Here is a 26067-nt window from a genome sequence, read left to right as displayed (position 1 = left end):
CAATAATCATAAAATCATGTGTTTGATATGCTAACCACATTCTTCCAATAACTTTATAATATAATCATTAAAATTTTTTAAGAAGTCTGCCCATGTAGCATCTGAAATCACATTGTGAGACGTCAATGATATGGGTACTACTCTTTGAAAAACACTAGTATAATGGAATGAAAATGGACTTTGAAATCAATAGTGTCATTAAGAGTGTCACTCAGCCTACTTAAACTCTGAGTCTCAGTTTTCTCAATAATAAATTGAGGATAATATCCACCTTTTAAGGTTAAAATTAAGATCACAGGGTGGTTGTGCGTGTGTGTGTGTGTGTGTGTGTGTGTGTGTCTGATACACCACAGCAGATGGTCAATATATAACAACTATAATAAACAGCAATATTTACACATGCTAACACTCAGTCTTGGGCTGTTCCTTCCCTTTTCCCTGTCAGAGCTGACAAAGATTCTCTGCTTGGCTAAACTTTAGTCAGCCTCCTGATCCTTCTCCTAGGCCCATCTGTGGAGCTCCTTGTAAAATCCAGTTTTAAAAAAGAACCTTGCTGAGTCAGTTTAGCAAGAACATGCCACCCATGATATCTGATCACCCTCAATATCTGATCAGGTTCCTTATCCTCCATCATTCCCCAGGGGAGGGGATGTCTGACCATTCTGGCCTGCCTCCGGCAAGAATCCTGTTAGGTCGGTTCAGCCAAAATCCCCCCTACCACTGATGTTTCCCTCTCAGTAATTTTCTATCTCCTGACCCTAGCCCGACTTCTCAGCTATGAATTCCCACTTGCCAATGCTAGATGCAGAGTGGAGCCCGGTGTCTCTTCCCTACTGCAAAGTCCCAGTGCAGTGGTCCATGTATCTATTGCAGTGGTCCTGAATAAAGTTTGCCTTACTGTGCTTTAACAAGTGTCACCAAATAATTTATTTTTTCTTTACAGGGTTGTAGCTTCACTTTTTCACCCCTGTCTCCACTCTTTTGTTTTTTTCTTACCATGGGGTCCTGAGAATTCAGTATTTACAGGTCTGTGGGGTAATTTGGGTTGATGTCTCTTGTTTTTTGTTGATGTCTACATAGTACTGTGTTAGAAGTATTTCTGTTGATAGTTTATAATGCTCAATTTTTATTAGCACTTTTTGAGACCCTTTATGTTCTATTTAGTTTATGATCACTATAGGAGCCGAACAGTTCTTTGGAGAATTTATACTTATTCAGAAACGTAGACTAAAAATATTATGATAGTTACTAGGATTGTAAATAAGACATCAAATGTAAACTAATTCCACTTAGTTTAGAATAAAATAAAGACATTTACAAGGGGTTTCCAGGAGTCAGAAATGGTCTGTGAAGATTCAAGCGAGGTCGGGGCAGAGGAAGGGCTCTGAGGGCTGAGGCCGTTATCACCCATTCATTTTGATTCCTATACTAGCTACTCAGAAGCCGTGTATCCATAGGAAGTAATCAACATCTATTTTTGAGACAATGTGTATTAGAATAATTCCAATATTGTAAAGAATAGTTTATGTTTCTCTTCATAGTAATTGTGTCAAAATCTTGTTACTCATTAAATGTGTGAAGTTAGACAAACAATGCTTTTGTTTTATACTGTAATGTTAGCATTATCAAGGTCATTACAAAAATCAATCGGGAAATGTACCTGAACCATACTGAATTTTTTATAGGAATTTTCATTTGTACTCTGATTTGAATACAAGGTATTTGAAAATTGGGAGAAAAAAATTCCTAATTTATAAAACCTCCAAAGAGAAACTTGTTTCTGTAACACAACAGTGTCATAATAATGAGGACCTCAGGAGTTTAAAAGTCACTATGGAAAGAAGCCCTTCCACACAACAGATCATACTCAACGGTAGCCAGGCCGCCTTGCTGTCTTATTCAATTTTGTTTTCAGGTGGGATATGGCTGTTGACCTTACTGACTCCCAGTGTATAGGAAATACTGACACTGACCATCCACAGGGGAAGAAGCCCTTTGCAAGGTTTCCTCTCTCACTATAAAACATTTGTTCGCACAGTCCTTGCAGGTTTCCCAGAACCTGCTCTTCGTAGCCAGTCTTGTGTGAAACAACAAGCAGAAGGAATTTAGAGCTGCAGAGGATGGCATGAACTCAGGCTCACACTGTGCTATCTCCCTATGCAAACCATCTCATTCAGTCCTCAAGCAGAGACAACAGAGTGGACAACAGACTTCCCTCCACACAGTTTACAAAGACTACATGCTTTTCTGTCTCTTTCAGCCTTCAGGCAGGCCCTCTAAACGAGAATCTTTTTACACTGTTCTCACAAGTAGAAACAGTTACACATTTTATAAAAGGAGGCTTAAAGAGGTTAAATAACTCACCCCAAATTACAGATCCAGTAAATGTTAAAGTTGGTGTCTGACCATAGGTCCGTCAGACTCAACCACTGTGGCACCGGTCTCTGTTTCTGATAACACATCGTCATAAATAAAAATGTTTCTGACCTTGTAACTGTAATGTGCTTATGCGTACTATAATATTACTAACCTATATTTTAAATAACATACAAAACATTAAAATAGACATTTAAAAAGTAGGAATATGAGGTGCCGCTTTCCAGTTCTCTCTCTGCGGCTTGTGGACTGTCTTGCTTACCCCTAAGTGAGTATATGCCAGAGACAGACACAGCCAGAATCATTTAACTCAGTGCTGTCTATGAGAAGACACTGTAATAGAGAGCTTTCCAGTACCCACATGTAAAAAAAAGTAAAAAGAAATAGGTGAAATTAATTTTAATAATTTTTTTAACATTCTTTTTTTCATACAAAGTCTCTGGAATGTGGTGTGAGTTTTACACTTCCAGCACATCTCAATCTGGACTGGCCACAGGTCAAGGGTCCACAGCTCCATGTCTAGTGGCTGCCATGGGGGACTGAGCAGCTTTTACCTCTGCTCTGTACTCCCTCCTACCACACAAAATGTCAAAGAACATTTGCAGAACAGCTTTGTACTCTAAAAGGAGGCCAAGTGCAAAATTCTTCACTGATACTGAACTATAACTGTAGCATAGCACGTACTTTCAAATTCTGAATTGAGAGAACTACTTACGTATGAAATCTTACGGAACCTGAATTGTCAAAATCAAGACATGTTAGATTAGACATCATGGCACTGCCTACAGGTGCATCTGAAAACTGGGTGCTCCTTGACAGCAGTGGCAGTAAATGCTATTCACTGAAAGGATCTAACGTAAAAGTGGAAAAACAAATTTCTTAATTTCACTAGTCTAAGCCTACAACTTTAATATGTATATTTAATATAAATTAAATTCCCTATTTGCTTAAGGTAGTCCAAATTTGATAAGGCAAAACTTCTAGTTCATATTGAAGCATAATTCCTAAGAGATTTTAAAGCATCACAAAGTATTAGATTTTTGAATACTGTATATGGGAAATATAAACAGTAATTAGTCCCAGCAACTGTAATCAAAACCATGACAAAAGAAGAGCTGAAAGGCAATGGAGACAGTACAAAAGAGAATGTTTTGGCACTGAGGTGATTTCTTTGGGCTTTACTTCTCTGAATTTGGAAATGAGGAACGTCACTTATCTGAATTTGGGAATGACATTTTTAAACTTGAATTTAGCAATATCAAAGGGGATGCAGAGAGGGGAGACAATTTATGTAAAGTAGATGAAATAATGCCAAGCACAAAAGAAATCTAAGATGATGGCCGTGATGATTTCCTTGTTAATGTCTACTATTTGATACTGGGGATGATCTGAAAATCTGCTATCCTAACTGGTTCATACCAGGTTCCTAATTCTGAAACATGCAGTGTTGTGCTTAAACTGGTGTTAGAGTATGTGCATTTTATGTGCTGAATTGTGTACCTTGCCTTCTGAAATTCATATATTGAAATCCTAATCCAGTACCTCAGACTGTGACCGTATTTGGAGACAACGCCTTTAAAGAGCTGATTTAAATTGAAATGAGGCCTTTAGAGTGGGTTTTAATCCAATCTGACTGGTGTCCTTCAAAGAAAAGAAAATTTGGATACAAAAAGAGACACCAGAAATGTGAGTGCACAGATAAAAGAGCACGTGAGGACATGGAGAGAAGGCAGCCATCTGCAAGCCCGGGAGAGAGGATTTAAGAAGACTGGAGTGTTTTATTATGGCAGCCCCATATAGTAAACTAATATGGTGCATAGAACCATTTCTTCACCCCATGCTATATATAGCTGCTTCCTTTCAATTTATAGCAGAGAAACTATTTAGTGTAAGCTAAGAGTGCTGTAGTGGAAAAGATACTAATATATAGTTACAGCGAGACCTCAGTTCAAAGTTTGTCTCCTTTGTGTAAACTGTACGATCTGAAGCAAGTTATCTAACTGTGTGAGCCACTGTTTTCTTCTTTAAAAGGGACAGATGTTTACTTGCCATGTTATGAGGATTAAATGAACACTCAAGAGTATCTAGCAGTGGCCTCTGCACTTGTCCATGTGAGCACTTCTCATACAGTTCTCTGTACTCCTTCAGGTAAGACAAGTTGTAGCAAGGAAAAGATCACTTCAAAGAAGGTAGACTGGCTGTCACAAAAGACGCTTCTTTTAGTGAATCTTTCCTGATATTTAAAGGGCTTATAATTTATAACATACCAGTATCTTAATTAGTCTCTGCCTCTGGGCTCACCATCTGCCAATCCAGCCTTCACAACTGTCATCTAATTAATTTCTCTAAATTCAAGTATAAACGCATCATACCTTTACATGTAACTCTTCAATGGCACTGTCTCAGCTCCTTGTGGAGGAAACATGCTGTCACTCCTCCTGGTCCCTCTCTCCCCACAGCTCCTGTGTGCCACATATTCCAGCCCTACACAATTATGTGTAGTTGCCACACAAAACTTACCGTTTCATGCCTCTGTGACTTGCTAGCCTTACTCTGTGAACTGCTCCTCCCTGTTTGTCACCTGGTGACTACTACTTATCCTTCACTTTCTCAGGTAAATGTCCGCAGTATTCCCAACCAGAATTTAGCATAGCCATCTTATGAAAACAATGAATTTCTCCTCAGACCTCTCATGATAATTAGAATATTACATTGTTTTAAAATATTTATATTTGTTTCTTTCAAGTCAGTAAGCTTTTCAAGGATAGAGTCTCCGTCTTAATAATCTTTGTATTCCAAGCATCAAGCATAATGCCTAGCACAAAATGGACATTCAATAAACACCGATTGAATAAATAACCAAAGAATAAATGCTTGTCATCTATCATATAAATATACAATCAGAGCTTAAAGTAGGAAGACCATGAGCTTTAAAAGCCTGGGTTCACATTTGGGATTAGTCACCTACTTCTCTGAGCCTCAGTTTCATCATGTATATTAACTCTTGCTGTTTTCATTTGTATCAAAACAAGACATGTAAGTAACAGATTAAATTCCATGCCTGATTTAGAGTAGGCTCTAAGTAAATGCTAGCTTCCCTTAGTGATCTATCAGTTTACCCGCAGTCACATTTTGACATCACTCGCCTTGACAGATCACAGGATTTAATAGGACAAATGCTTTAAGTTTGGCTCTTTATATCAAATATCAAAAACCAAAAGATCACATGGACTATAATCTTGTATTGTAAATATACTTCATAAAGAAAGTTACATTTTGGTTTCTACATCTATTAACTGGAGGGAACTCTATTTATTGTATAGGACTGGGTTGATGCCTGTGAAGATCTACTGAAATCAAATACAAAAAGCATTTAGCATAGTATCTGAAACACATTAAAAACTCAATAATAAATATTAAGTCGCTTCTCTTTTCTCCACAGAATGAATCGAACTGTAAACATCACTATACTGTGATACAGTTCAAGCCAAAAAACATGCTTGCATTTGAAAATCCGACACACTGAACAGAGTCATGTGCTGCATAACAACGTCTCAGTCAACAACAGACTGCAGGTACAGTGGTGGCGCTATGATATCATAATGGTGCTGAGAAATTCCTGTCACCTATGACATCTCAAAGATCCTGAGCCTGTGCAGTCTATGCAAATGTGTGTATTTATGTCTTTGTTTTTAATTTTCAAAAAGGTAGGCCCTGTGTGGTGGCTCACACCTGTAATCCCAGCTCTTTTGGAGGCCAAGGTGGGCAGACTGCTTGAGCCCAGGAGTTCAAGACCAGCCTGAGCAACATGGCGAAACCCCATCTCTACTATAAATACAAAAATCAGCCAAGCATAGTGGCACACGCCTGTAATCTCAGCTACTCTGGAGGCTGAGGCACAAGAATTCCTTAAACCTGGAAGGAGGAGGTTGCAGTGAGCTGAAATCACGCCACTGCATTCCAGCCTGAGCGATAGAGGGGAAAAAAAAATTTACAAAGTAAAAAAAAAAAAAAAATTAAAATAGATAAAAGTATATAGAATAAGGATATGAAGAAAAGAAATATATTTGTACAGCTGTACAATGTATGTGTTTTAAGCTAAGTATTATTACAAGAGTCAAAAATTAATAAAAACAAGTTTATAACGTAAAGAAGTTACAGAGGGCTAAGGTTAATTTACTATTGAAGAAAGAAGAAGACTTTTTAATAAATTGAGTGTAGCCTAAGCGTTTATAAAGCCTGCAGTGGTACGCGGTAATGTCCCAGGCCTTCATATTCACTCACTACTCACTCACTGACTCACCCAAGAGCAACTTCCCGTCCTTCAAGCTGCATTCATGGTAAGTGCCCTGTATGGGTATGCCACTTTTTATCTTTTATACCATACTTTTACTGAAGTTTTTCTATGTTTATACATATTTAGATATAGAAATACCATTGTGTGTCCACTGCCTGCAGTATTCAGTATAGTAACATGCTGTTCAGATAGCCCACACTGCCCAGATGTGTAGCAGGCTACATCATGTAGGTGTGTAAGTACACTCTATGATGTTCACACAATGACAAAATTGCCTAAGGACACACATCTCAGATCATATCCCAGTCGTTAAACGATGCATAACTGTATAAACATCCCATAACAGATACGGGAACAGAACTAACAGAAATGTGCAGTGAGCCTCTCACACAAATGTACCAGGGTTAAGAATATGCACTTGACAGTCACACACCTGTTACCATTTTATCAGCTGTTTGGTCACAAGCAAGTGCCAGAATCTTTTGGTTATGTGACCTCCTCATCTACAGCAATACCATCAGCTTTATAGTACTGTTGTCAGGACTGATGTGTTCAGACAACCTAGACTGTAAGGCCTTACAGAACTTATGGAAACAGTGCCAGGAATACAGTATGCACTCAGCAAATGCTGTGGGGATGGGAGACTTGCTTTGCTAGGATATTTAGATTACATACTGAAATATTTGTGGATATTTATGTTTTTAAACAAAATCTGAGAAGGACTTATTTATAAAGGGTACATATCTTTGAGTTAGAATATCTGACTTAGAATTTCATCTTTTCACTTTCTGTGCGATTTCTGGCAAATTACTTAATTCTGTGCTCCTCTTCTTCATGTATACAATGAAAACAATGCCATATACTTCATAAAGTTGCTGGGATACTTAAATGAGATGGTGTATACAAAGTCTTATCAAGCATTCACCACATGCCAGTCACTGGGCTCCGTAAGTGTTAGGTCTACCCTCAACACACTAAAGGGCACAAACACGATATACAGGCTTCCACCAACAAAGACCAGTTGAGAGTCAAAGTTTGAAGGTTACTCAATACTTACAAGTTACAGAAGAATAAAATTTGGTATGAGCAAAAACAAAAAGTTTTTTTATATCCCTATCTACCTCAGTACCAGAGTTAACAAATAAAGAGAACCTATGTGTTCAAAGCTTGACTGGCACTGGACGAGTTCAAAAGTGAATTTCTGTTTCATCAAAATCACCTCATAGTCCATATTTTCTTATGCTTCAGAATCACTATAAAGCCAATATTTTGTTTTATGTGTATATTTACCTTTGTCTTCCACTTAGAATTTTAAACATAAAACAAAAGGTTTCCACATATTTAGGAAAACATTCTCAACATAAGAAACACTAATTTCATGTATCAATGAACATCAAGGTAATATTATCAGAAGAGGTAACTATGAAGCTCTGTTTTGCCTCTGGTAACATTTAATTATCTGTGGGTAAATATTTCTTTGGAAAATAAATCACAACTAAGTCATTATTCACAGGTAGGAGTTTGAAGTTGATAGAAAACAGGAGAGCTGCTACTTAGAAACTGAAATGTTCTATGAATGGGAAACAAAACTTTTGACACTTTCTTCTCCAGGCACTGACAATGTAGGATACTTACACATTTCCAATGTAATTTTGGGCCTTAAGACTAAATAGTTACAGACTTTGAGGCCATTGTTCCTCCTCAAAATATACTGAACATTTAAGTTGAATTTTTAGACTAAAATTTCAGTTTTTATTTCCCAAGCCTGATTTCTTTAACATTATAGTAAACTTGGGTAGGGTAATACATGCTGGTTGCTAGAACAGACAGGGCTTCTCCATTTAAACAAATACAAAAACAGGGCAAGCCAATTACCCTCTCTAGCTGACTGCCATACTTTTCCCAGAATATATGAATGTGGAAGGGAATGGTTTCTGTTGTGGGGTCTGGTAATAAAGACTGACTCTTACCTTTGGGCTGGGGTGCTATAGCTGTTATCATAGGAATCATAACTCTGTTCATCATAAGCAGTGCCATATCCATCATCATAGTCCTAAAACATAACAGGAGAAGTACAAAAACATTCAGAGAAGTTTCTAAAAAGAAAGAAGCATTCTGCTTTTAGCGAATTTCCATTAATTCAGCTAGCATTTAATTATATGTCTACTTATAGTGTAAAGAAAAATATAGGAGTGACTTCAGTGAAAATGGTGAAGAACTTCCACACATTCTTTCTACAAAAGCAAAGAGCAATTGGTAAAAATGGTCAGAATCACCATTTTCAGAATCCTGGAAATTAATCAAAAGATTGCAGAGCTCTAGAAAACACTGTCTTTTTTCTTTTTTTTAAATGGCTGAATCCTGGTAAGAACAGTGAGCTTTGCGCTATTCTAACTTGTCTTATTCCCATGCTCCACTCCCCAGCTCTGAAGGAACCTTGAAAACCAACAGCCACCATCACCAGGAGTCTGGATGCCGCTGGAGGGGGCAGAACAAGGCTGGAGTTCTGACAAAACCCCATTCCTAGAGAACTGTCTTCATTTGACCTGACTCAGACTACACCCCTTGCAAAATGCCTTTTTCCTCAGGGTATCTGAAGAAAATACTTAAAGGCAATCGTTTGACATTTCTGCTGCCTGAGGTAGTGAAGAAAAACTGAACAAACAATGGGCTAATCAAAAATCTTCAAAAGAAAAGTGGGGAATGAGGTGTCCAAAACAGGTCTTGTAAAGCTCTGAATTATTCCTGGCAATCTAGAAGGCCGGGACCATGCACAGTGCCACATCCATGCCCAGAAAAGACCTGAGAGGGCTCTGAGCTCTCTCTCTCCTGGCTGACCTTGAGGTTAAGCATGAGTCCCAATAGGCACCCAGAGGCCCTTGGCAAAGATTAGAAAGTTTCCAGGCATTTACTAAAATCTCTGCCCAATCATTAGCTGACTAGTAAACTAACACAGAGGAGACTTCAATAGCAACGCACAAGAAATAGAGACTTTATAAGATTAGTTTAGAAAAGTCACTAAATAACAAAAACAAACAAGAAACCCTGGAAAAAATTGATTTCCAGAGTTTACACATTAAATGTTCGGTTTTAAACAACAACAAAAAAAGTTAAGACATGCAAAAAAACTCACAAAAGTATGTCCCTACACAAGAAAAAAAGCAGTCAATAGAAACAGTCCTTGAGGAAGCTGAGACATTGGACTTACTAGACAAAGACTTTAATTTGGTTATTTTCAATACAGTTGACACTTGAACAACACATATTTGAACTGTGTGGGTTCACTTACTGCAGATTTTTTTCAACTAAAAAATACGGTATTCATAGAATGTGAAACTCATATATATGGAGAACCAACTTTTAAAATATGTATGTTCTGCAGGGCTGATTATGAAACTTGATTATGTGTGGATTTCGGTATACACAGGGGATAGTTGTGTAGTGAAGGAATTAAACAATACCCTTTCTAATCAACTAAAGTATAAGAACAGTGTCCCATCAAACAAAGAATATTAATATAGATATAGAAAACATAAAAAAGAACCAAAATAAATTCTTAAGTTGCACAGTACAATAACTAAAGTAAAATATTCATTTGAGAAGCTCATCAGCAGATGGAACTAGGATGAAGAAAAAAGTTAGTCAACTTGAAGATGGATGAGTGGAGAAAATCCAGTCTGAGGAAGAGAAAAAAAGATGAATGAACAGAGTATCAGAGACCTATGGGACAGCATCAAATGTATCAACATACATAAGCATATACATACTGACAGACCCAAAGGAAAAAATAGAAAGGAATAGAGATCATTTTGAGAAACAATGGCTAAAAACTTCCAAAATTTAATGAAAAACTGTAATCTACACATCCAAGAAGCTCAATAATCTCCAAAAAGGATAAACTCAGAGACCCAAATGTAGACATGGTTATTGTTAAACTGCTGAAAGACAAAGACAGAATCTTGAAAGTAGAAAGACATAAGCAAATTATCACATGCAAGAGACTTTTATAATATTAGCAGCTGATTTCTAACAAAAACCATAAAGGCCAGAAGACAATAGGAAGCCATATTAACAAGTTCTTAAGAAAAAAAAAAGATTGTCAACTAAAATTTCTCCATCCAGCAAAACTATCCTTCAAAAATGAAGGAGAAATTAAGACAAAGGTCATTTGAATCCACATTAAAAAAAACAAAGAACACTGGTAAATCCTTAGGTAAATATAAAAGATAATATAAATTTTTTTTATTTGTAACTCTTTTCCTTCTATATGATTTAAAAGACAAATACATAAAGAAATAATTATAAATCTATGTTGATGGGTATGCAATGTACAAAGATGTAATTTGTATGATAGTAATAAGACAAAAACGAGTGGAGAGAATGGAGCTATTAAAAAGCATTTTTGTGTTGGTTTAATTCTGAGAAAGCAATATAAGTAATTTAAAAATAAAAATGTAGAAAAAGAAACAACAAAGCAGTGCAGTGAAAAAAAAAAACATTTAACACAAAAGAAGGATGTAAGGTACAAAAAAGACCTAAAACATGTAGAAAACAAATAGCAAGATGGCAGGTATAAATCCTATGTTATCAGTAATTACATTAAGTGTAAATGGATTAAACACACCTATTAAAAGGAAGAAATTAGCATCATGGGAAAAATGATCCAACCACATGCTGCCTACAAGAGACACACTTTAGGTTCAAACATAAAAAGAGGTTGAAAGGAAAAGTATGGAAGAAGATATTCCATGAAAATAGTAACTAAAAGAGTAGTAGAGTAGCTATAACACTAACATTAGACGAAAGAGACTTTAAGACAAAAATTATTAGAGAAAAATGACAAAAAACGATAAAAAGATCAATCCATCAAGAAGGTAAAATAATTATAAACACGTATGCATATATAAAAAACATATGTAACAATAGAGCTTCAAAATACATGAAGCAAAACTACCAGAATCAAAGGGAGAAATAGACAATTCAACAACAATAGTTGGGTACTTCATCAACACACTTTCAGTAATAAGTAGAATACCTAGAAAGAAGGCCAAAAAAGAAAAAAAAAAATTTGAACAACAATACAAATCAATTATACCTAACAGACATCTATAGAGCACTCTACTCAAAAAGAACCAAATACACATTCTTCTCCACTGCACATGAAACATTCCTCAGGATAGACCATAAGTCTTCCCAGGTTAAAATTTACTATAAAGCTACAGTAATCAAAATAGTGTGGTACTATAAAGCTTTCAACTTTGTAAAACAAATATTAATATGAAGGGATGGTGCTGTCTTTGTAGGAGTAATACATAATTTATTTATATATGATCACTAATATTTAAAAAAATTTTTTTAGAAAACAGCAACTGAATATTTGTCAAAGAGCTATATGTTTTGTACTTTGATGAGAATGTATAATATAAAATGATAGTCATTAAATGGGGGCAGAGGAATAACAGAAGTCATGAATATGATTATAACACAATTTGCAAGCCATAGTGTTCTTCATAGTAGCTGAAGGTAGATTACTAATTTGAGTATGATCTTCCAATAGTCAATCAAGGAAGAGAAACCTATCAGACAACAAACAAATACTTTTGAGATGATTTTGGTTATCAGGTAAGTAGCAAAATACAGACATTACAAATAATTCTTATGAATTAAAAGAAGCTGGAGGCTCCTAATGGAAGGAAAATTCCTATTAAATTAAACCTTCATGACTTAACACCTATGCCATTTCTGGCACTCTGCTAGACACCATGGTTGGAAAGGAGTCTAGTAAGTAGGATGACATAAGGTGTAGTGGGAGACAGCTGACAGACAACTAAAGAGACAACTATAATTCTACAAGTCAATTGCCGTGTCAAGGGTAAGCACTGAGGTGGGACAGACCAGCCCAGTCAGGAAAGAGAAAAGTGGAAGAAAATTTCCCAGGTGTATCAATGCTAGAAATTAGTTTCAAAGCACAGAAAGTAGAAGTTGCCATTAAAATAGTCATTAAAAATTAAAATTAGGCAGAATGAACAGCAGGTGCAAAACAATGGAGGTACAGGAAGACAAGAACTAAGCTCATTCAAGGAATCAAAGAGCTTGTTATGGTTCCTCTGTATGGTGCAAATGGAAGAGGAGACCCAGAAAATTATACACTAGCTCATGAAGGACCAAGTTAAGGAATAAGGATTTGAATTTGGATGACATCATTCAAGTTGTGTTTATGAAATATCTCTTGGTGTGTGGGCACGAAACAGAAAGGGTGAAGATGAAGTTGAGACTTGCAACTAGGTCACTGCATCGTGCACACAGTTTGGCAAAATGCAAAGATCATGGTTACTTTAGTAATGTTAGCTTGAAAAGAATATGCTTCTTCAAATAATTCTATTTCTGGCTTATTTGAAGAATCAAGATTGTAAATGACTAGAATTATTAAAAAAAACTAAAATATTAAGCAGTATACTGTTTTAACCCTACAGTTAAGACACTCATTCCTTACTCAATTTTTCTGTCAGATATTACAATACTAGCAATTTATCCGAATTTTCAAATTGTTTAGGTCTTTGAATTACTGACTTTGATATTTTTATACTGAAGATTTTAAGAGATTAAATTTGCAATTTTCACAAGATTTCATTCAGGAGGATTTCACAGTTCGATTTGGCCATGGTGGTGAATATTTTGTACTTCCATTATGACGAGTATTATTTGTTCAGTGGACAACGCTTGAAACATATAGGGAAGCATGAAGCAGGGTGCAATAGGAGAAAAGAAGGAAAAGCTGAGTGTGACTGCAAATCAGTGTCTAAGGTTCCAGGTAGGGAGCACAGGGACTTCTTGTTGAACATCTACTATTTTTATCACAAGGTAGGAGATGAGGTTACTGGCTGAGAACAACAGTGAAGGGGGATTAACCAATAAACAAATGACTCAGCAAATGATTAAAATGAGGAAGAGGAGAGAGTAGTGGAGCTGAGTAAGAGCCTCTAAACCTTAAGATTTTTTTGTCTGAGGACTGGGTGATCTGAGGGTTTAGCAGGCCTCCCTTTTTTCCCTAATGCTCTTATCTTCCAGTGTTCTGAACCACTGGTTGCTCATTTTTTCTTATTTACATAGTTTTATATTATAAAATTCTTCAGTAGATGTTTCTGAGGCTAAGATAGAAATTAAAAAAATAGTGAATGCATTATTTGCTATAACTCAACAGATAATTGAGTGGAATCAAATTATAGAAGGGGATGTCAAAGATTTAGATCAAGCACACATCTAAGCTTAGACTCTACTCTTAAAAAGCTTGCCGAGACCTGGCATGAGGAACTCACTACACTTCAGTGCTGGCACTGCTCAGATATGCTGAAAGATTTACTTTATATTTGAAATTTTTGTGTAATTTTTCACATTTCCATATTTGCTCCTAGAGGGCCCCATTGTGACAAGCCCCAGTCTACATGTCAGACTCATTTTTTTGCAATGTGTCCTGTGCCTCCCATGCAATGACTATTTCTAGTTCATGTGCTGTTTCCTGTAAGTCTCTGGCCTGCTCTGTCTAGTGAATTTTTCAAGGTGAAGCTCAAATGAGAGCTTCCAATTCTGTTATAACTTCTGAGTCCCATGAAAACAGTCTATGACACCTTTGTTATGACAACAATGGACCTAATATATGTACTTCCACTACTGGGCTGCATAGGATATACCTTGCTTTTTGCTTAGTCACCTACCTTTCTGAATATGGATTGTGTCTTATTCATTCTTTCACAACATCACACCAGGCACAGAGTAGCAACAGTGCCTGGAACATAATGAGGACTTAAAAGATGTTCATTACATTGCTGGATTGAATCCCTCTAGAGGCAAAGCAGGCCAAATCCTTCTCTGTTTAGTCCTCTCACCTCTTTCTTGAATTTTCCTCAGCTGATCCATATATCGCCAGAGCCTCTAGCCATTCATCAGATGACCAAAAGTGAGGAAACCTGGCGGTATAAAGTTACAAGCAACCTAAGGAATTTCCTCTGGAAGAAGCTAAATAAAGCTCCTTTACTAATCCTAGCACTTTGGAAGGCTGAGGTGGGCGGATTGTTTGGGCCCAGGAGTTTGAGACCAGCCTAGGCAACATGGAGAAATCTGGTCTCCACTAAAAAAAATACAAAACTTAGCCACGCATGGTGGTGGGCACCTGTATTCTCAGCTACTTAAGAGGCTGTGGTGGAAGGACTGCTTGAGCCTGGGAGGCGGAGGCTGCAGACCAAGGCCATGCAGGGCCACGACCATGCCACTGCATTCCAGTCTGGATGACAGAGCAAGACCTTATGTCAAATACATACATACCTACATACATACATACATACATATATAACGCACCGCTATGTTGTCAAAATGTACTGCAAAGATGTTTTATCCCTTTCCTTGCACTTTAAAAATCAGACCGTGCACTTGTGAGCGAGGCAGTGCAGGAGATACAAGAGATCTCTAATACTGTGGTGAGAATCCATCAGTCCACACACACGTAGGAAGGCATTAACATCTGGAGAAAAATCAGCGCTTTCTGCTTTACCATCCCATTGTCATCCAACTAGCCAGTGAGTCTGTTTTTAATCTCCCTAAGTCTCTCTCACACCCATCCCCCCTTCCTCTACATTCCTAATGTGAATCATTTCATTCAGAATTATTAGATTCATCAGAATCATTCAGAATTCTTCAACTGGACTAGTCAGAGACCCTAACTGATCCTGGATTTCTAATGCTTATCTAAACATTCCTCCAAAAATTATACACCTAGAATGCAAACCCTCACTTGTACTCCTTCCCTCCCTGCTTAAAATCTCCACTCTGCACTCCTCTGTCCTGAGAACAATAGGGGAAGACTAACCAATAAATAAAGATATAAGATAAAGAACACATTCCTAAGCCTCTCACAGTTCTGCCCTCAGCAACTCACCCAGGGAGGTGCCTGCCACTGCTGCCTGGTGCTGTGAGGGAGGTGCCTGCCGCTGCTGCTTGGTGCTGTGTGCTTCAGCACCTGCGTGAGGGCCCTGCAGCAGCTGTGTCGTTTCACCCGCAATTCCTCTGCACAGGCTGTTTCCTCTGACATCACCTTTTTAGTGAGCCAACAAGAAGACTCCAGGCTGAATTATCCCTCTCTCCTTCCTGCGTCCATGATAACCAATAACTTGTATATTCACAGCTTCTGTAATTATTTCTTTGCCTCCTCTCCTCTCACTAGTCTGTAAGGTCCTTAAGGGTAAAAAGCAGGCCTTTTCTCTTGTATTCCCAGTGTCTAGCACATAGGAGGCATGTGGTCATGTTTGTTGAATAAATGACGAAAAGAACTAATTAATGACAAGTGGCAGGAAATGTAGTTAAGTGCTTCTTTAAGAAGAATGCAACTTGAGGAGATACTGTATAATAAAATGCAGTATGTATTACAATACTGTAAAATTTGATGACAAGAACTCACCTATATCATTTTCTGTCAAACATTAAGTATCCGTCTTAGATTCCCTGCCCTCAGCAGAAAATTGCCTATGGAACTCTGTATTCTACTTTTGAAATCAGAATATTATTAAAAACTGAACAAACATGGATGAGAAATTAGTTATTATAAACATAAATAATGTTTGCCTCATTAAAAAGACTTGCTTATTCATCAAGTCTGACTTTTTAGCTTAGAAACGGCACTGAGCTGGCAGTGGTGAGCTGTCTGCTTGGCAGATGCCAGGCTACAGGAAGGGAAGATGTGTTCTTACACAGGTGGAGAGTCTTCATTTGTCATTCCCGACCTATAAAACTCAAACCGACATGTGGCCAAACACCAGAGAAATCTTGCTTTAAAAAGAAGAGGTTTTCCAGGATAAAGGAAACACTATGACCTATTTAATTCTATTTCTGTTACAAGTAAACTCACATTTAAACCCGGGAAAAATCATTTTAAGTGAACAGATGAATTTACAAAAGAGTGATTTTTTAAATACTGTTTCAGTTTTGAGTCATTTTAAAAGAATGTAATTATGCTATCTGACATCTAACTTTAATTAGGATAATAACTGGTCACTTCAACACGTAAAAAGTTTTCATATAAACGCAGTGTTAAAAGCTTAGTCTCATAATAATTTGATTGAGTTTAAAAAACAAACTAACTGAAAACAGTCTTTTCAGAAATTCAGTTTTCACTGGGGTTCTGGGTAATAGCATCCGGGTCGATGTAGTGTCACCTCTGAGACTCATTAATTAGACTATGAGCACATCACAAAGCCAACTAAAGATAAAAATTACCATATTAACAATGATTCTAAATAAGAATCTTTCTCATATCATTTAAATAAGTCATCATTTAAGAATTAAATCACATGCCCAGTTGTTTATTTTAGGGCTGTGAGGAAAATATTGTGTGACTTGTAGACGAATACAACTTCCTTGCATCAGTCTTTGGAGTCTGATGACTATGTTCAAAAATTCCAGCTCTGCTACTTACTAGCTGTGTGGCTTTGGGGAAGTCACTAATCTCTCTGAATCCCAATTTTAAAATTTGCAAAATGGTAATCATAATATACCTCTTGGTTGTTACCAGTGGTTGTGGGAAGATTAGCCAAAAAATATTTATGAAAATTGTTTGGCACAGTTCATACCTAATAAAGGTAGTTTTGTTTTAGCTAAAGACCTATTCCTTTTAACACTCTCAAGCTGTCAGATCAGAGAAAAATCAAAGCTATCCAGGTATTTGACTTTTATAGAATACGATGAATTCTTAAAACTTTCTCTAAAATGTGATGTCTACATTCCCATCCTGCAATCACTTGTATTAACTACTTTGGTTTTTAGGTAATGACTGACCAAGATTAGCTGCTATTCTATCCACATCTGAATACAGCCTTTTAAAATATGTCTGTGTCAATCATTCATAGGATCTCTTCTCTTAGTTCATATCCAACTGAGATAGAATTTCATTTGTTTAATTTGTCAAGGTGCTGAAAAATACACTGAAAGAAAAACAAAATAACAATGAAGTCAGAAATCCTACAAACAAGTGAAGGGAAAATTAACTATAAATAAAAAAATTAAAGAAAATGAAATTAAACCAGAAATTCCACAAAGATAGGAAAAAGGGGGAATAACTAAATTTCACTGGGTCCATATTAACCTTGCATCATGCTACAGATTTTTATGGACATCTTTCCATCTATCCTGGGAAGCAGATGTTGTTGAATGCCAACTAGGTGTCAGACACTGTGCTGAGCACTGGGGACACAGCATTCAACACAAACAAAACAAATATCTTTGTCCTCATGGGGAAGCAGAGAAACAAAACCAAGCAAAATATATGGTATATAAGATAATGAGAGTGTTGGGGAGGTTTGAGATTTTAGACACTATGGCCAGGGAAGTCCTTACAGACAAGACTTTGAATACAAATGTGAAAGCCGTGAGGGAGCTGGTCACACGGATTTTAGGGGACTGGGGGAGAGCATTTCAGATAGAATGAACAGCAAGCATAAAGGCCATGAGGTAGAGGGGTGCTGTGGTTTGCATGTTTGTGTATTTCCAACATTTATGTTGAAACTTAATGTCCATTGTGGTGGAATTAAGAAGTTGGGCCTCTTGGGAAGTGCTTAAGACATGCAGGCTCTCGTGAACTGGTTTAATGCCTTCATGACAGGCTTCAGAGAGCTGCCTGGTCCTCCAGTCCCTGCCATCCATTTTGCCCTTCTGCCCGGTGGGGACACTGCAAGAGGCACCATCTATGAATCAGAGAGCAAGCCTTCACCACTTTATCTGTAGGTGTCTTGATCTTGGACTGCACAGCCTCCAAAAATGTGAGAATACATTTCTTTTATAAATTATCCATCTAAGATATCGAATTACATCTAATTATTATAGTTTATTAATATTATAATTTTATTATAGCAGCAGGAATAGAGTAAGACAAGAAGTAAAAGTGGAGTGAGCTGGGAGAGAGGTGCAGGGACCAGACCATGTGGAACCTCTGGGCTTTAAATGAGCAAGGTGGACATGAGAGAGTTTGTGCTCAGGGTCCTTTCCATGTGGTCCAGTCTCTCTCTTCACGCTTCGCTGATCTAACTTCCAGCGTACTAGTCCTTTCTCCAGCTCTGTCTAATCTGCTACTGAACCCATCCATGTAGTTCTTTTTAGTTACAAAATGTCTATTTTTCTATACATTCTAGTTCTGTTTAAATCATCAAATTTATTTTTTAATTCCTTTATTATAATTGAGTATAATGTCTGCTATCTGAATCCACTGTGTCTGCTTCTGTACTTTTCCTTAGTTTATTATAGTACCTTCATGTATGTCTGTAATTTTTTTATTGAATATCAGCAATTACACATGAAAAAAATAATTTCAGGACCAGGTTGTCATATTTCTCCAGGATAGGAGAATTAGTAAGTCTAGGTTAATCTTAGTCCCACAAAGGACTGCTATGATTGGAAGCTGACCATCAGTGCATTCTCTGGAAGTATAGCTTCTCTGGGATCCATTCCACAGCCAAGGGGATTTATCAGTCCCTTCACCTAAGCTGGGTGGACCCTTAAGGCCCATTTTTTAAAACTTCTCCGGGCTCTAGATTTCTTTTAAGACTCAGTTCACATTCTCACCTACCTTCTTTAGAAATTGGCAGAAGCTCATTGCAGTCTTTCTCACCAGGGTTCCACCAGAGAATGAAACCTGATGTCCTAAGACATCCACTGTGTATAACATGAATTAATGTCTTTCGTTTGTATCTAGAATGATACTAGCTATGTACCATTCTTAGGACAGTTGAGGAAATAGTCACATGAGTCATTTTTCATACTCTGTGATTCAGAGGAAAACTGTCTTTCATTTTCATTTTCCTCCAAGCTGTTGGCCCAGTTATTATTATTTTTTAACCATTTTAGCTTTCATGCCTTCAAAGATTTTTTTGTTTATTTGTTGATTGTTTCTTTCACCTTTTGTAGTCATGCTCAGCAAGAGTCTGGAAGCTGACTTTCATCAATATCCAATATGTATTATTTATTGTCCATGTCTCCCAATAGAAATGGAGTCTCCACATGAACAAGGGCTTCATCTGCCTGTTGACCACTGTGTTCTCAGTGCCTGGCATGGGGTGAGCGTTCAATTAGTCATGGATTTATACTGATTCATTCATTCTTCCAAGTGCTCTTCCTTGAGAACAACAGCCCCTCTTTGAATGATGTGCCAGATGAGAGATGCCAAGTGTCCTTAGTCCCACTGTGAAGGGGAAATGGCTACTGGCCCACCAGAAGGCATATGTAATTCACAGTGCAGAGGCTTCTATACTGGGAAAATGTTAAGAACAAGCTATCAGAGTTTTATAACATTTGCATTAAGATTATTCTCTGATCTGCTTTTAGACTTACTGAGAAACCTTCAGATTATCACGTGGTCTAATAACAGATCTGCTTGAAGGAAGATGTGTTATTCTGTTATAAATGAGAGCATCTGGTCTATTTAGTCTTATCATCTTAATTCACAAATTGGTCATATTTTTAAACTTTTTATTCAAGCATAAAATAAGTCATAAAAAGGTACAAATCCTAAGTACACAGCTTAGTGAATTCTCACCAAGTGAATACAACCAAGCCACACAGCAAGGAGTAAAAAAGTAACCAATGCTCAGATCAAGAAATGGGACATCAACAGTTGCCAGAAGCTGCCCTTGTTTCCTCTGAATCACCGTCTTCCCCCAAAAGTAACCACCATCCTGACTCTCAGCATCATCAATGAGTTTTGCCTGCTTTGACCTTTATATAAATGAAATCAGAATATCTACTATTCTGTGCCATTTTTCTTTCATTAAGTATTATGTTTGTGAGATTCATCAATGTTGTGTGTAGCAACAATTGGTTTATTCTTACTGCTTTAAAATACTGAATGATTATACTATAATTTGTTCATCCATTCTACTATTGATAGACATTTTGCTTCTTTCTAGGTTTTGCCTACAGGATTCTTATACACGTCTTCCAGTGCATCTATGTGTGCATCTCTGCTGAGGAATTACCCACTGCTAGGTACTGGGGAGGCCTGTGCACATAACAGACAGCCAAATGTGCCAGACATTTTTCCAAAGTGGCTGGAGCAGTGTACATTCCCACAGCACTGCATCAGAGTTCCTATTGTGCCACATCCCAGTCCACAATTCAAAGTACCTTTTTAATTTTAGTCATTCTAGCACATGTGAATAGTACTGAATATTATAATTTTTATATATTAATGTCCAACATACAGCAAGAGTATGCCCTGAAAGATTGAGCTACCTTGTAAACTGAAGAATTAGATTTCTGAGCCAACAACAAAATTATTTATCACCTTTCATGTGTCAGGTATCAAGTACTTTCCACATGGCAACTTACCTCATCTTTATAACTTAACAATCTCATGTGATAAGCCCTAGTATTTCCACCTTTGAATTAGGAACTGAGGCACAGAACAGTTAAGCAATTTGAGTAAGGTCACATAGCAATTAAAGACAGGGCAAGGATTCGAAAGTCAGTTTGGCTCCCAACTTTGCTTTTAACCTCTATGATATGCTGCCTGGCCCTATAAAATTGAGGGCCAGACCCTGTACTGTAGTGAACTCTCCAGGATAATGCCACACTATAAGAACATATCGAGATGGCCAACTGGCCTTCCACTTCTGTCACCCAACCTGACAACGTGGTTCTATTTTAAAATTGCTTTTTATTTTATTTACTTTTAACCACTATAGTCCCGATTCTGCATCCTGTTATGCACCTCATGCTCTATTCTACCTATAAACAAAATGAATGAATAAAAATGTATAAAGATGACAATAAACCTCATCAATAATGGACATCACCAAAATTCTTCTGGCTGACTGCAGCACACTAAGATCCTCCCCGTCTCCATGCCTTTAAATATCACATCGAGTCTGCGCAGAGTCCTCTTAGTTCCTCCTACCTGAGTGCTACTCATCCCCTTCCTGTTTGGTTTAAATGTTATCTCCTCTAAAGTCTTACCACATTCCATCAAGCAGTTGTTCTTTCCTGTTTGTTCCTCCCTATTCTTTGTACAAAAGTCAATTATAGGTGTTCTAATTCTCAAGATTAACTGTGTTTCGTCTCTGCATCAGGAAATCCAGGCTGGGCACAGTGGCTCACACCTGTAATCCCAGCACTTGTGGAAGCCGAGGCAGGAGGGTTGCTTGAGGCCAGGAGTCTCAGACCTTTCTGGGTAACAAAGTGAGACCTTGTCTCTATAAAAAATAAAAAAATCAGCCAGGCAAAGTGGCACACAAATGTGGTGCCAGCTACTCAGAATGCTGAGGCAGGAGGATCGCTTGAGTCCAGTATGTTGAGACTGCAGTGAGTTCTAACTGCACCACTGCACTCCAGCCTGGGTGACAGAACAAGATCCTGTCTCCACCAAAATATACTGGGTCCTGTAGATCAAAAGACATGGCTCCTACCTACCATTAACAACTTAAAGTATAATGGAAAGTAATAAGAAAAATAAAAGAGTACTTACATTACTCTAAGTACCTTAAATAAGATGTATACTTGTGGATCCAAATAACAGATTGACCACCTAAAATAAACAAGTAATTATGAAAGTATTCAAAGTGGGGGTGATAACTACTGCAGGAGATCAGGCATGCCAACCCAAAATATGCCACTTTAGCATAAAGATTATTTTGAGCAGAAGCTAATTGAGAATCAGCAGATTAAAAAAGCTCTCTGCCCTCTCTGCCCTCTTATATCTGCACCAAAGCAAGACATAAATTTATAAAGGCAAAGGTTTCCCTCCTCCCCTGTCTACCAGGAGGGACCAAGGTTGATCACTGAACACAAGTTTATTTTCTTAAATTTATTTTAATTTTGCAGAGACAGGGTCTCAATATGCTGCCCAGCCTGGTCTTGAACTCCTGGCCTCAAGCAAACCTCCAACTCCAGCCTCCCAAAGTGCTGGAATTACAGGAGTGAGACACTGAGGCCCACCAAGATAACTTTGGACCCTTATTAGCCTGAGATGACAACAGAGGAATCTACATAACAAACTTCCATTTATTTACCTTTCCAGAATTCGCTCTCCCTAGAGACTTACAGTCCTTTGCCTTTGTTTATCTAGTCATTTCTAAAAAATTTACTGTTCCTTACGGAAGACGCTATATAAACCAGAGTTCGAAGCCCCCTCTTTGAGATTTACTAATTCCCTGGGTATCTCTCCCATATATATAAAATATGCATGTCAAAAAACTTATTTTTCTTTTGGGTACATTCCAGCTAAGAACTCAGAGGGCAGACAGAAAATTACTTTTCCTCCCCAACACTATGTTCCTTCTTAGACTCTAATCTACTTACAGGCAGAGACCGTGTTCTATGAATGCTGGTTGAAAACTGTAAAACTAACATGGCAGGTTCTTGCAGAAAATCCATTATAACAAAGGAATAATCTAGTGGTTCACAAGTTCCTTTCCCTGCCTCAGCCCTAAATCACCTGAGGGACATGTTACATCTGTCACATCAGCTCAAATAAAACCATTATAGCTCAACTAACTTGGACGGGCAAGCCTAATTATGACAGCACAATTTGCTTTCCATGCCTTAATGACATTTTCATTTTAGAGCTTTCTACTTCCTTGATAAGGTGTTTTGTTGTTGTTTTAACTTAGGAAGAAAAAAAAACAAAAACCAAAAAAAAACTTCCATACTCATATATTTTAAATCTGAACTTATTTCCTAAAGTCTTACATTTCTAAAATAAGTCAACCTTTCAAGCAATTTAGGCAAAAGATTGATTTGTGACGCTTCTGATAAGACATTTCAAGTAAATTGCATACTGCTCTTACCCTGGCTTCTGGTAAAATGAATATGAAAAATTATAGAACCTTCATCTTTTTATCTAAAATAAAAAGGTGTCCCTAGGCTTTTCAATTCACATTTAAAATGCATTTTCATAAATAACCTTTTCACAATCTGTACTCTGTTTTAATTAAATTTCTCACTATGGAAAACAAGATAATTGAAGCAGTTTTGAGATTAGTTAACTGTCAAAAATTATGTGAGTAGTCACTGCATTGGGGAAATTTGCCGTCAGTACAACTCCCGTCTCTACAAAAATCCCCAAACTAGTCACAATTAAAGCTTCAGGTGAGCTCTAGCTTTCTCAAAAAAGTGAGAAGGATGACTTCACTGAGTCCTTAAGTAAAATCCACATTAAATAACAACATGTATACTAAAAAATACATTTCGTTTCCCCTAAAGGCCTTCATTGATGTTCCTAGTCATCAAAATTTCAGAAGAGTTTATTCTTATCACAAAGAGAAAACAGTGGTCCCTCTATTCCCATGTACAGATGAGGGCACCATTTATGGTAGCAACAGTGTTTTCTTCAAGACAACTTTCATCTTACACAGCCTTAGTGAGTCATGAAGCTGGAGAACACACAGACAAGGGAGGCCTGCTCGTACAACAGGAGGTTTATATTTCTGCTCCTATTCAAAAAAACTATCTCTTTGACTCTTTAAACCTGGATTAAGTTAACCAAAGGCAGCTGTCCTATGAGGAAATAATACATCCTGCAGTAGTTGCAGAAGGACTGGTAAAACCAATTATTCCTTAGTATCACTTGCTCAAAATTCTGTATAATAACTTTTATGTCCAAAGAGATTAAATAATTTTTCCCATTTATTTGTTAGCTTCTCCATTAGAATACATTGACAGGGTGCTGGAGCATGGGCTCTAGAGCCAGAACGCTGGGCTTTAAATTCTAGCTCTGCCCTAATAGACTGTGTGACTTTGAAAACGTACCTAGTGCCTCTCTTAAGTAGGCACTACCAAGCCTCAGGAGATGATTTAAGGACGATTCCACACTCTGTTCAACAAACATCTTATAGTTAGATAATCAAAGAATAAAAAATATCTGCTGAAGAAAAGAGTTTTTGTATTCTTATGAGCTTGTATGACTACATTTAAAATGCCCTACCATACTTACCTTTAAAGGTGATTAAGCCATCAGCTCAGCCTCAAATGCTTAAAATTGATTACACAACATTGAGATATCAAGAGATATTAGTGAATAATAAGTACTTCCTATGAAGAGAGCTGATGCAATCATAATTAAATGATTTAGAGAACAGTATGATTAGAATTCCTAAGGCAATTTTAGTTTATACATCTTAAGGGACGGCAAGTCTGTATTTTTTAAATCTCATTTTGTAAAACATTTTTCAAGATGTTTTAGAATTCAAAAGGCTCACAGCTACCCATTTTTAGCTTGTTTCTACCATCATTAAAAAATGTATTTGTTTATTCTGTAACTTACTTTTCAATTAAAGGTTTCTATTTGATGAAAACACAATTTTTTATTTCAAAAACCATCTTTAGGGTGAGAGTGGAAACCAAGTTTTGACAAAAATACTCAAACCACTGCAGACTTTTTAAGTTGGAAAGAGGTTAAGAACGTCATTTAGACTAACCTGCTACCTATGTATCATCACCACTATTTTGCAGGTTAAAAGAAAATTCAGGCCCAGAAAGGTTAAATAGTCTGCATAAAAACATAACAGAGGGTCACTCTGAAGAGAAAGGAGGTTAGAAACCAAGTACAGCCACATACCACATAATGACATTTTGGTCACTATGGACCACATATAGGACAGTGGAGCCGTAAGATTTTAATACCACGTTTTTACTGTATCTTTTCTATGTTTAGACAGGTTTACAGACACAGATGCCCCATTGTGTTACAACTGTCTACAGTATTCAGTACAGTAACATGCTGTACAGGTTTGTTACCTAAAAGCATATAGCCTAGGTGGTAGTGGGCTCTACCATCTAAGTTTGTCTAAGAACACTCTGTGGTGTTCACACAATGATGAAATCGCCTAATGATGCATTTCTCAGAATATATCTCCTTTGTTAAGGGATATCTGACTGCATTTTGCCTCTCAGAATAATAATCTTTATATTAAATTGCATTGTCTTTCATACTTATTAGTTCACTAAGTGGACCATGTTATGTTTGCTAAAACTTGTTTAAGATACTCAATTTTATTGCACTAAGTGTGCTGAAAAGTACACATAACACATGGCATGACAAAGAATTAGTTGGCCTTGACAAAGGTCATGTTATCCATCCTCCACACATTTACTTAGTATCTCCAAAATGTCAGGTTCTGTGAGACTGGGTATACTACGATAAAACAAAGACACAGTTCATTCCCTAAAGGATCCCACAGTATACTGAGGACAAGGACAAGCAACATAGAGGTGGGTACAATTTGTTAAAGGGACATGAAAGATGCTGCTAACTATGCTTGATTAGGTCCAGAAGGCTCCATGATCTAAGGCTATAAATAGTAAACAGAGTTGGCATGGACAAAATAAGAAAGTGCATTCAAAGGGAGCCAAGAGCTCGGGAAAAC

At 37.2% G+C, this 26067-nt stretch overlaps 1 protein-coding gene across 7 annotated transcripts in view; it reads right to left on the bottom strand.

The window, feature by feature from the left end:
• KHDRBS3 (KH RNA binding domain containing, signal transduction associated 3) overlaps nt 1-26067 on the bottom strand; it is a 201221-nt gene that overhangs the window by 40497 nt on the left and 134657 nt on the right. For all 7 annotated transcript variants that reach the window (XR_010127303.1, XR_010127301.1, XR_010127302.1 and 4 more), the window contains exon 7: nt 8644-8726. Coding sequence is in view for 4 of the 7 variants with exons in the window: in XM_054497909.2 (XP_054353884.1) it covers nt 8644-8726 (83 nt within the window). In the remaining 3 variants the exon portion in view is untranslated. The remainder of the gene's footprint in view (nt 1-8643; nt 8727-26067) is intronic.

This window comes from Pongo pygmaeus, chromosome 7 (genome assembly GCF_028885625.2).
Source record: "Pongo pygmaeus isolate AG05252 chromosome 7, NHGRI_mPonPyg2-v2.0_pri, whole genome shotgun sequence".
NCBI lineage: Eukaryota > Metazoa > Chordata > Mammalia > Primates > Hominidae > Pongo > Pongo pygmaeus.
This window is presented reverse-complemented; position numbering and strand designations above follow the sequence as displayed.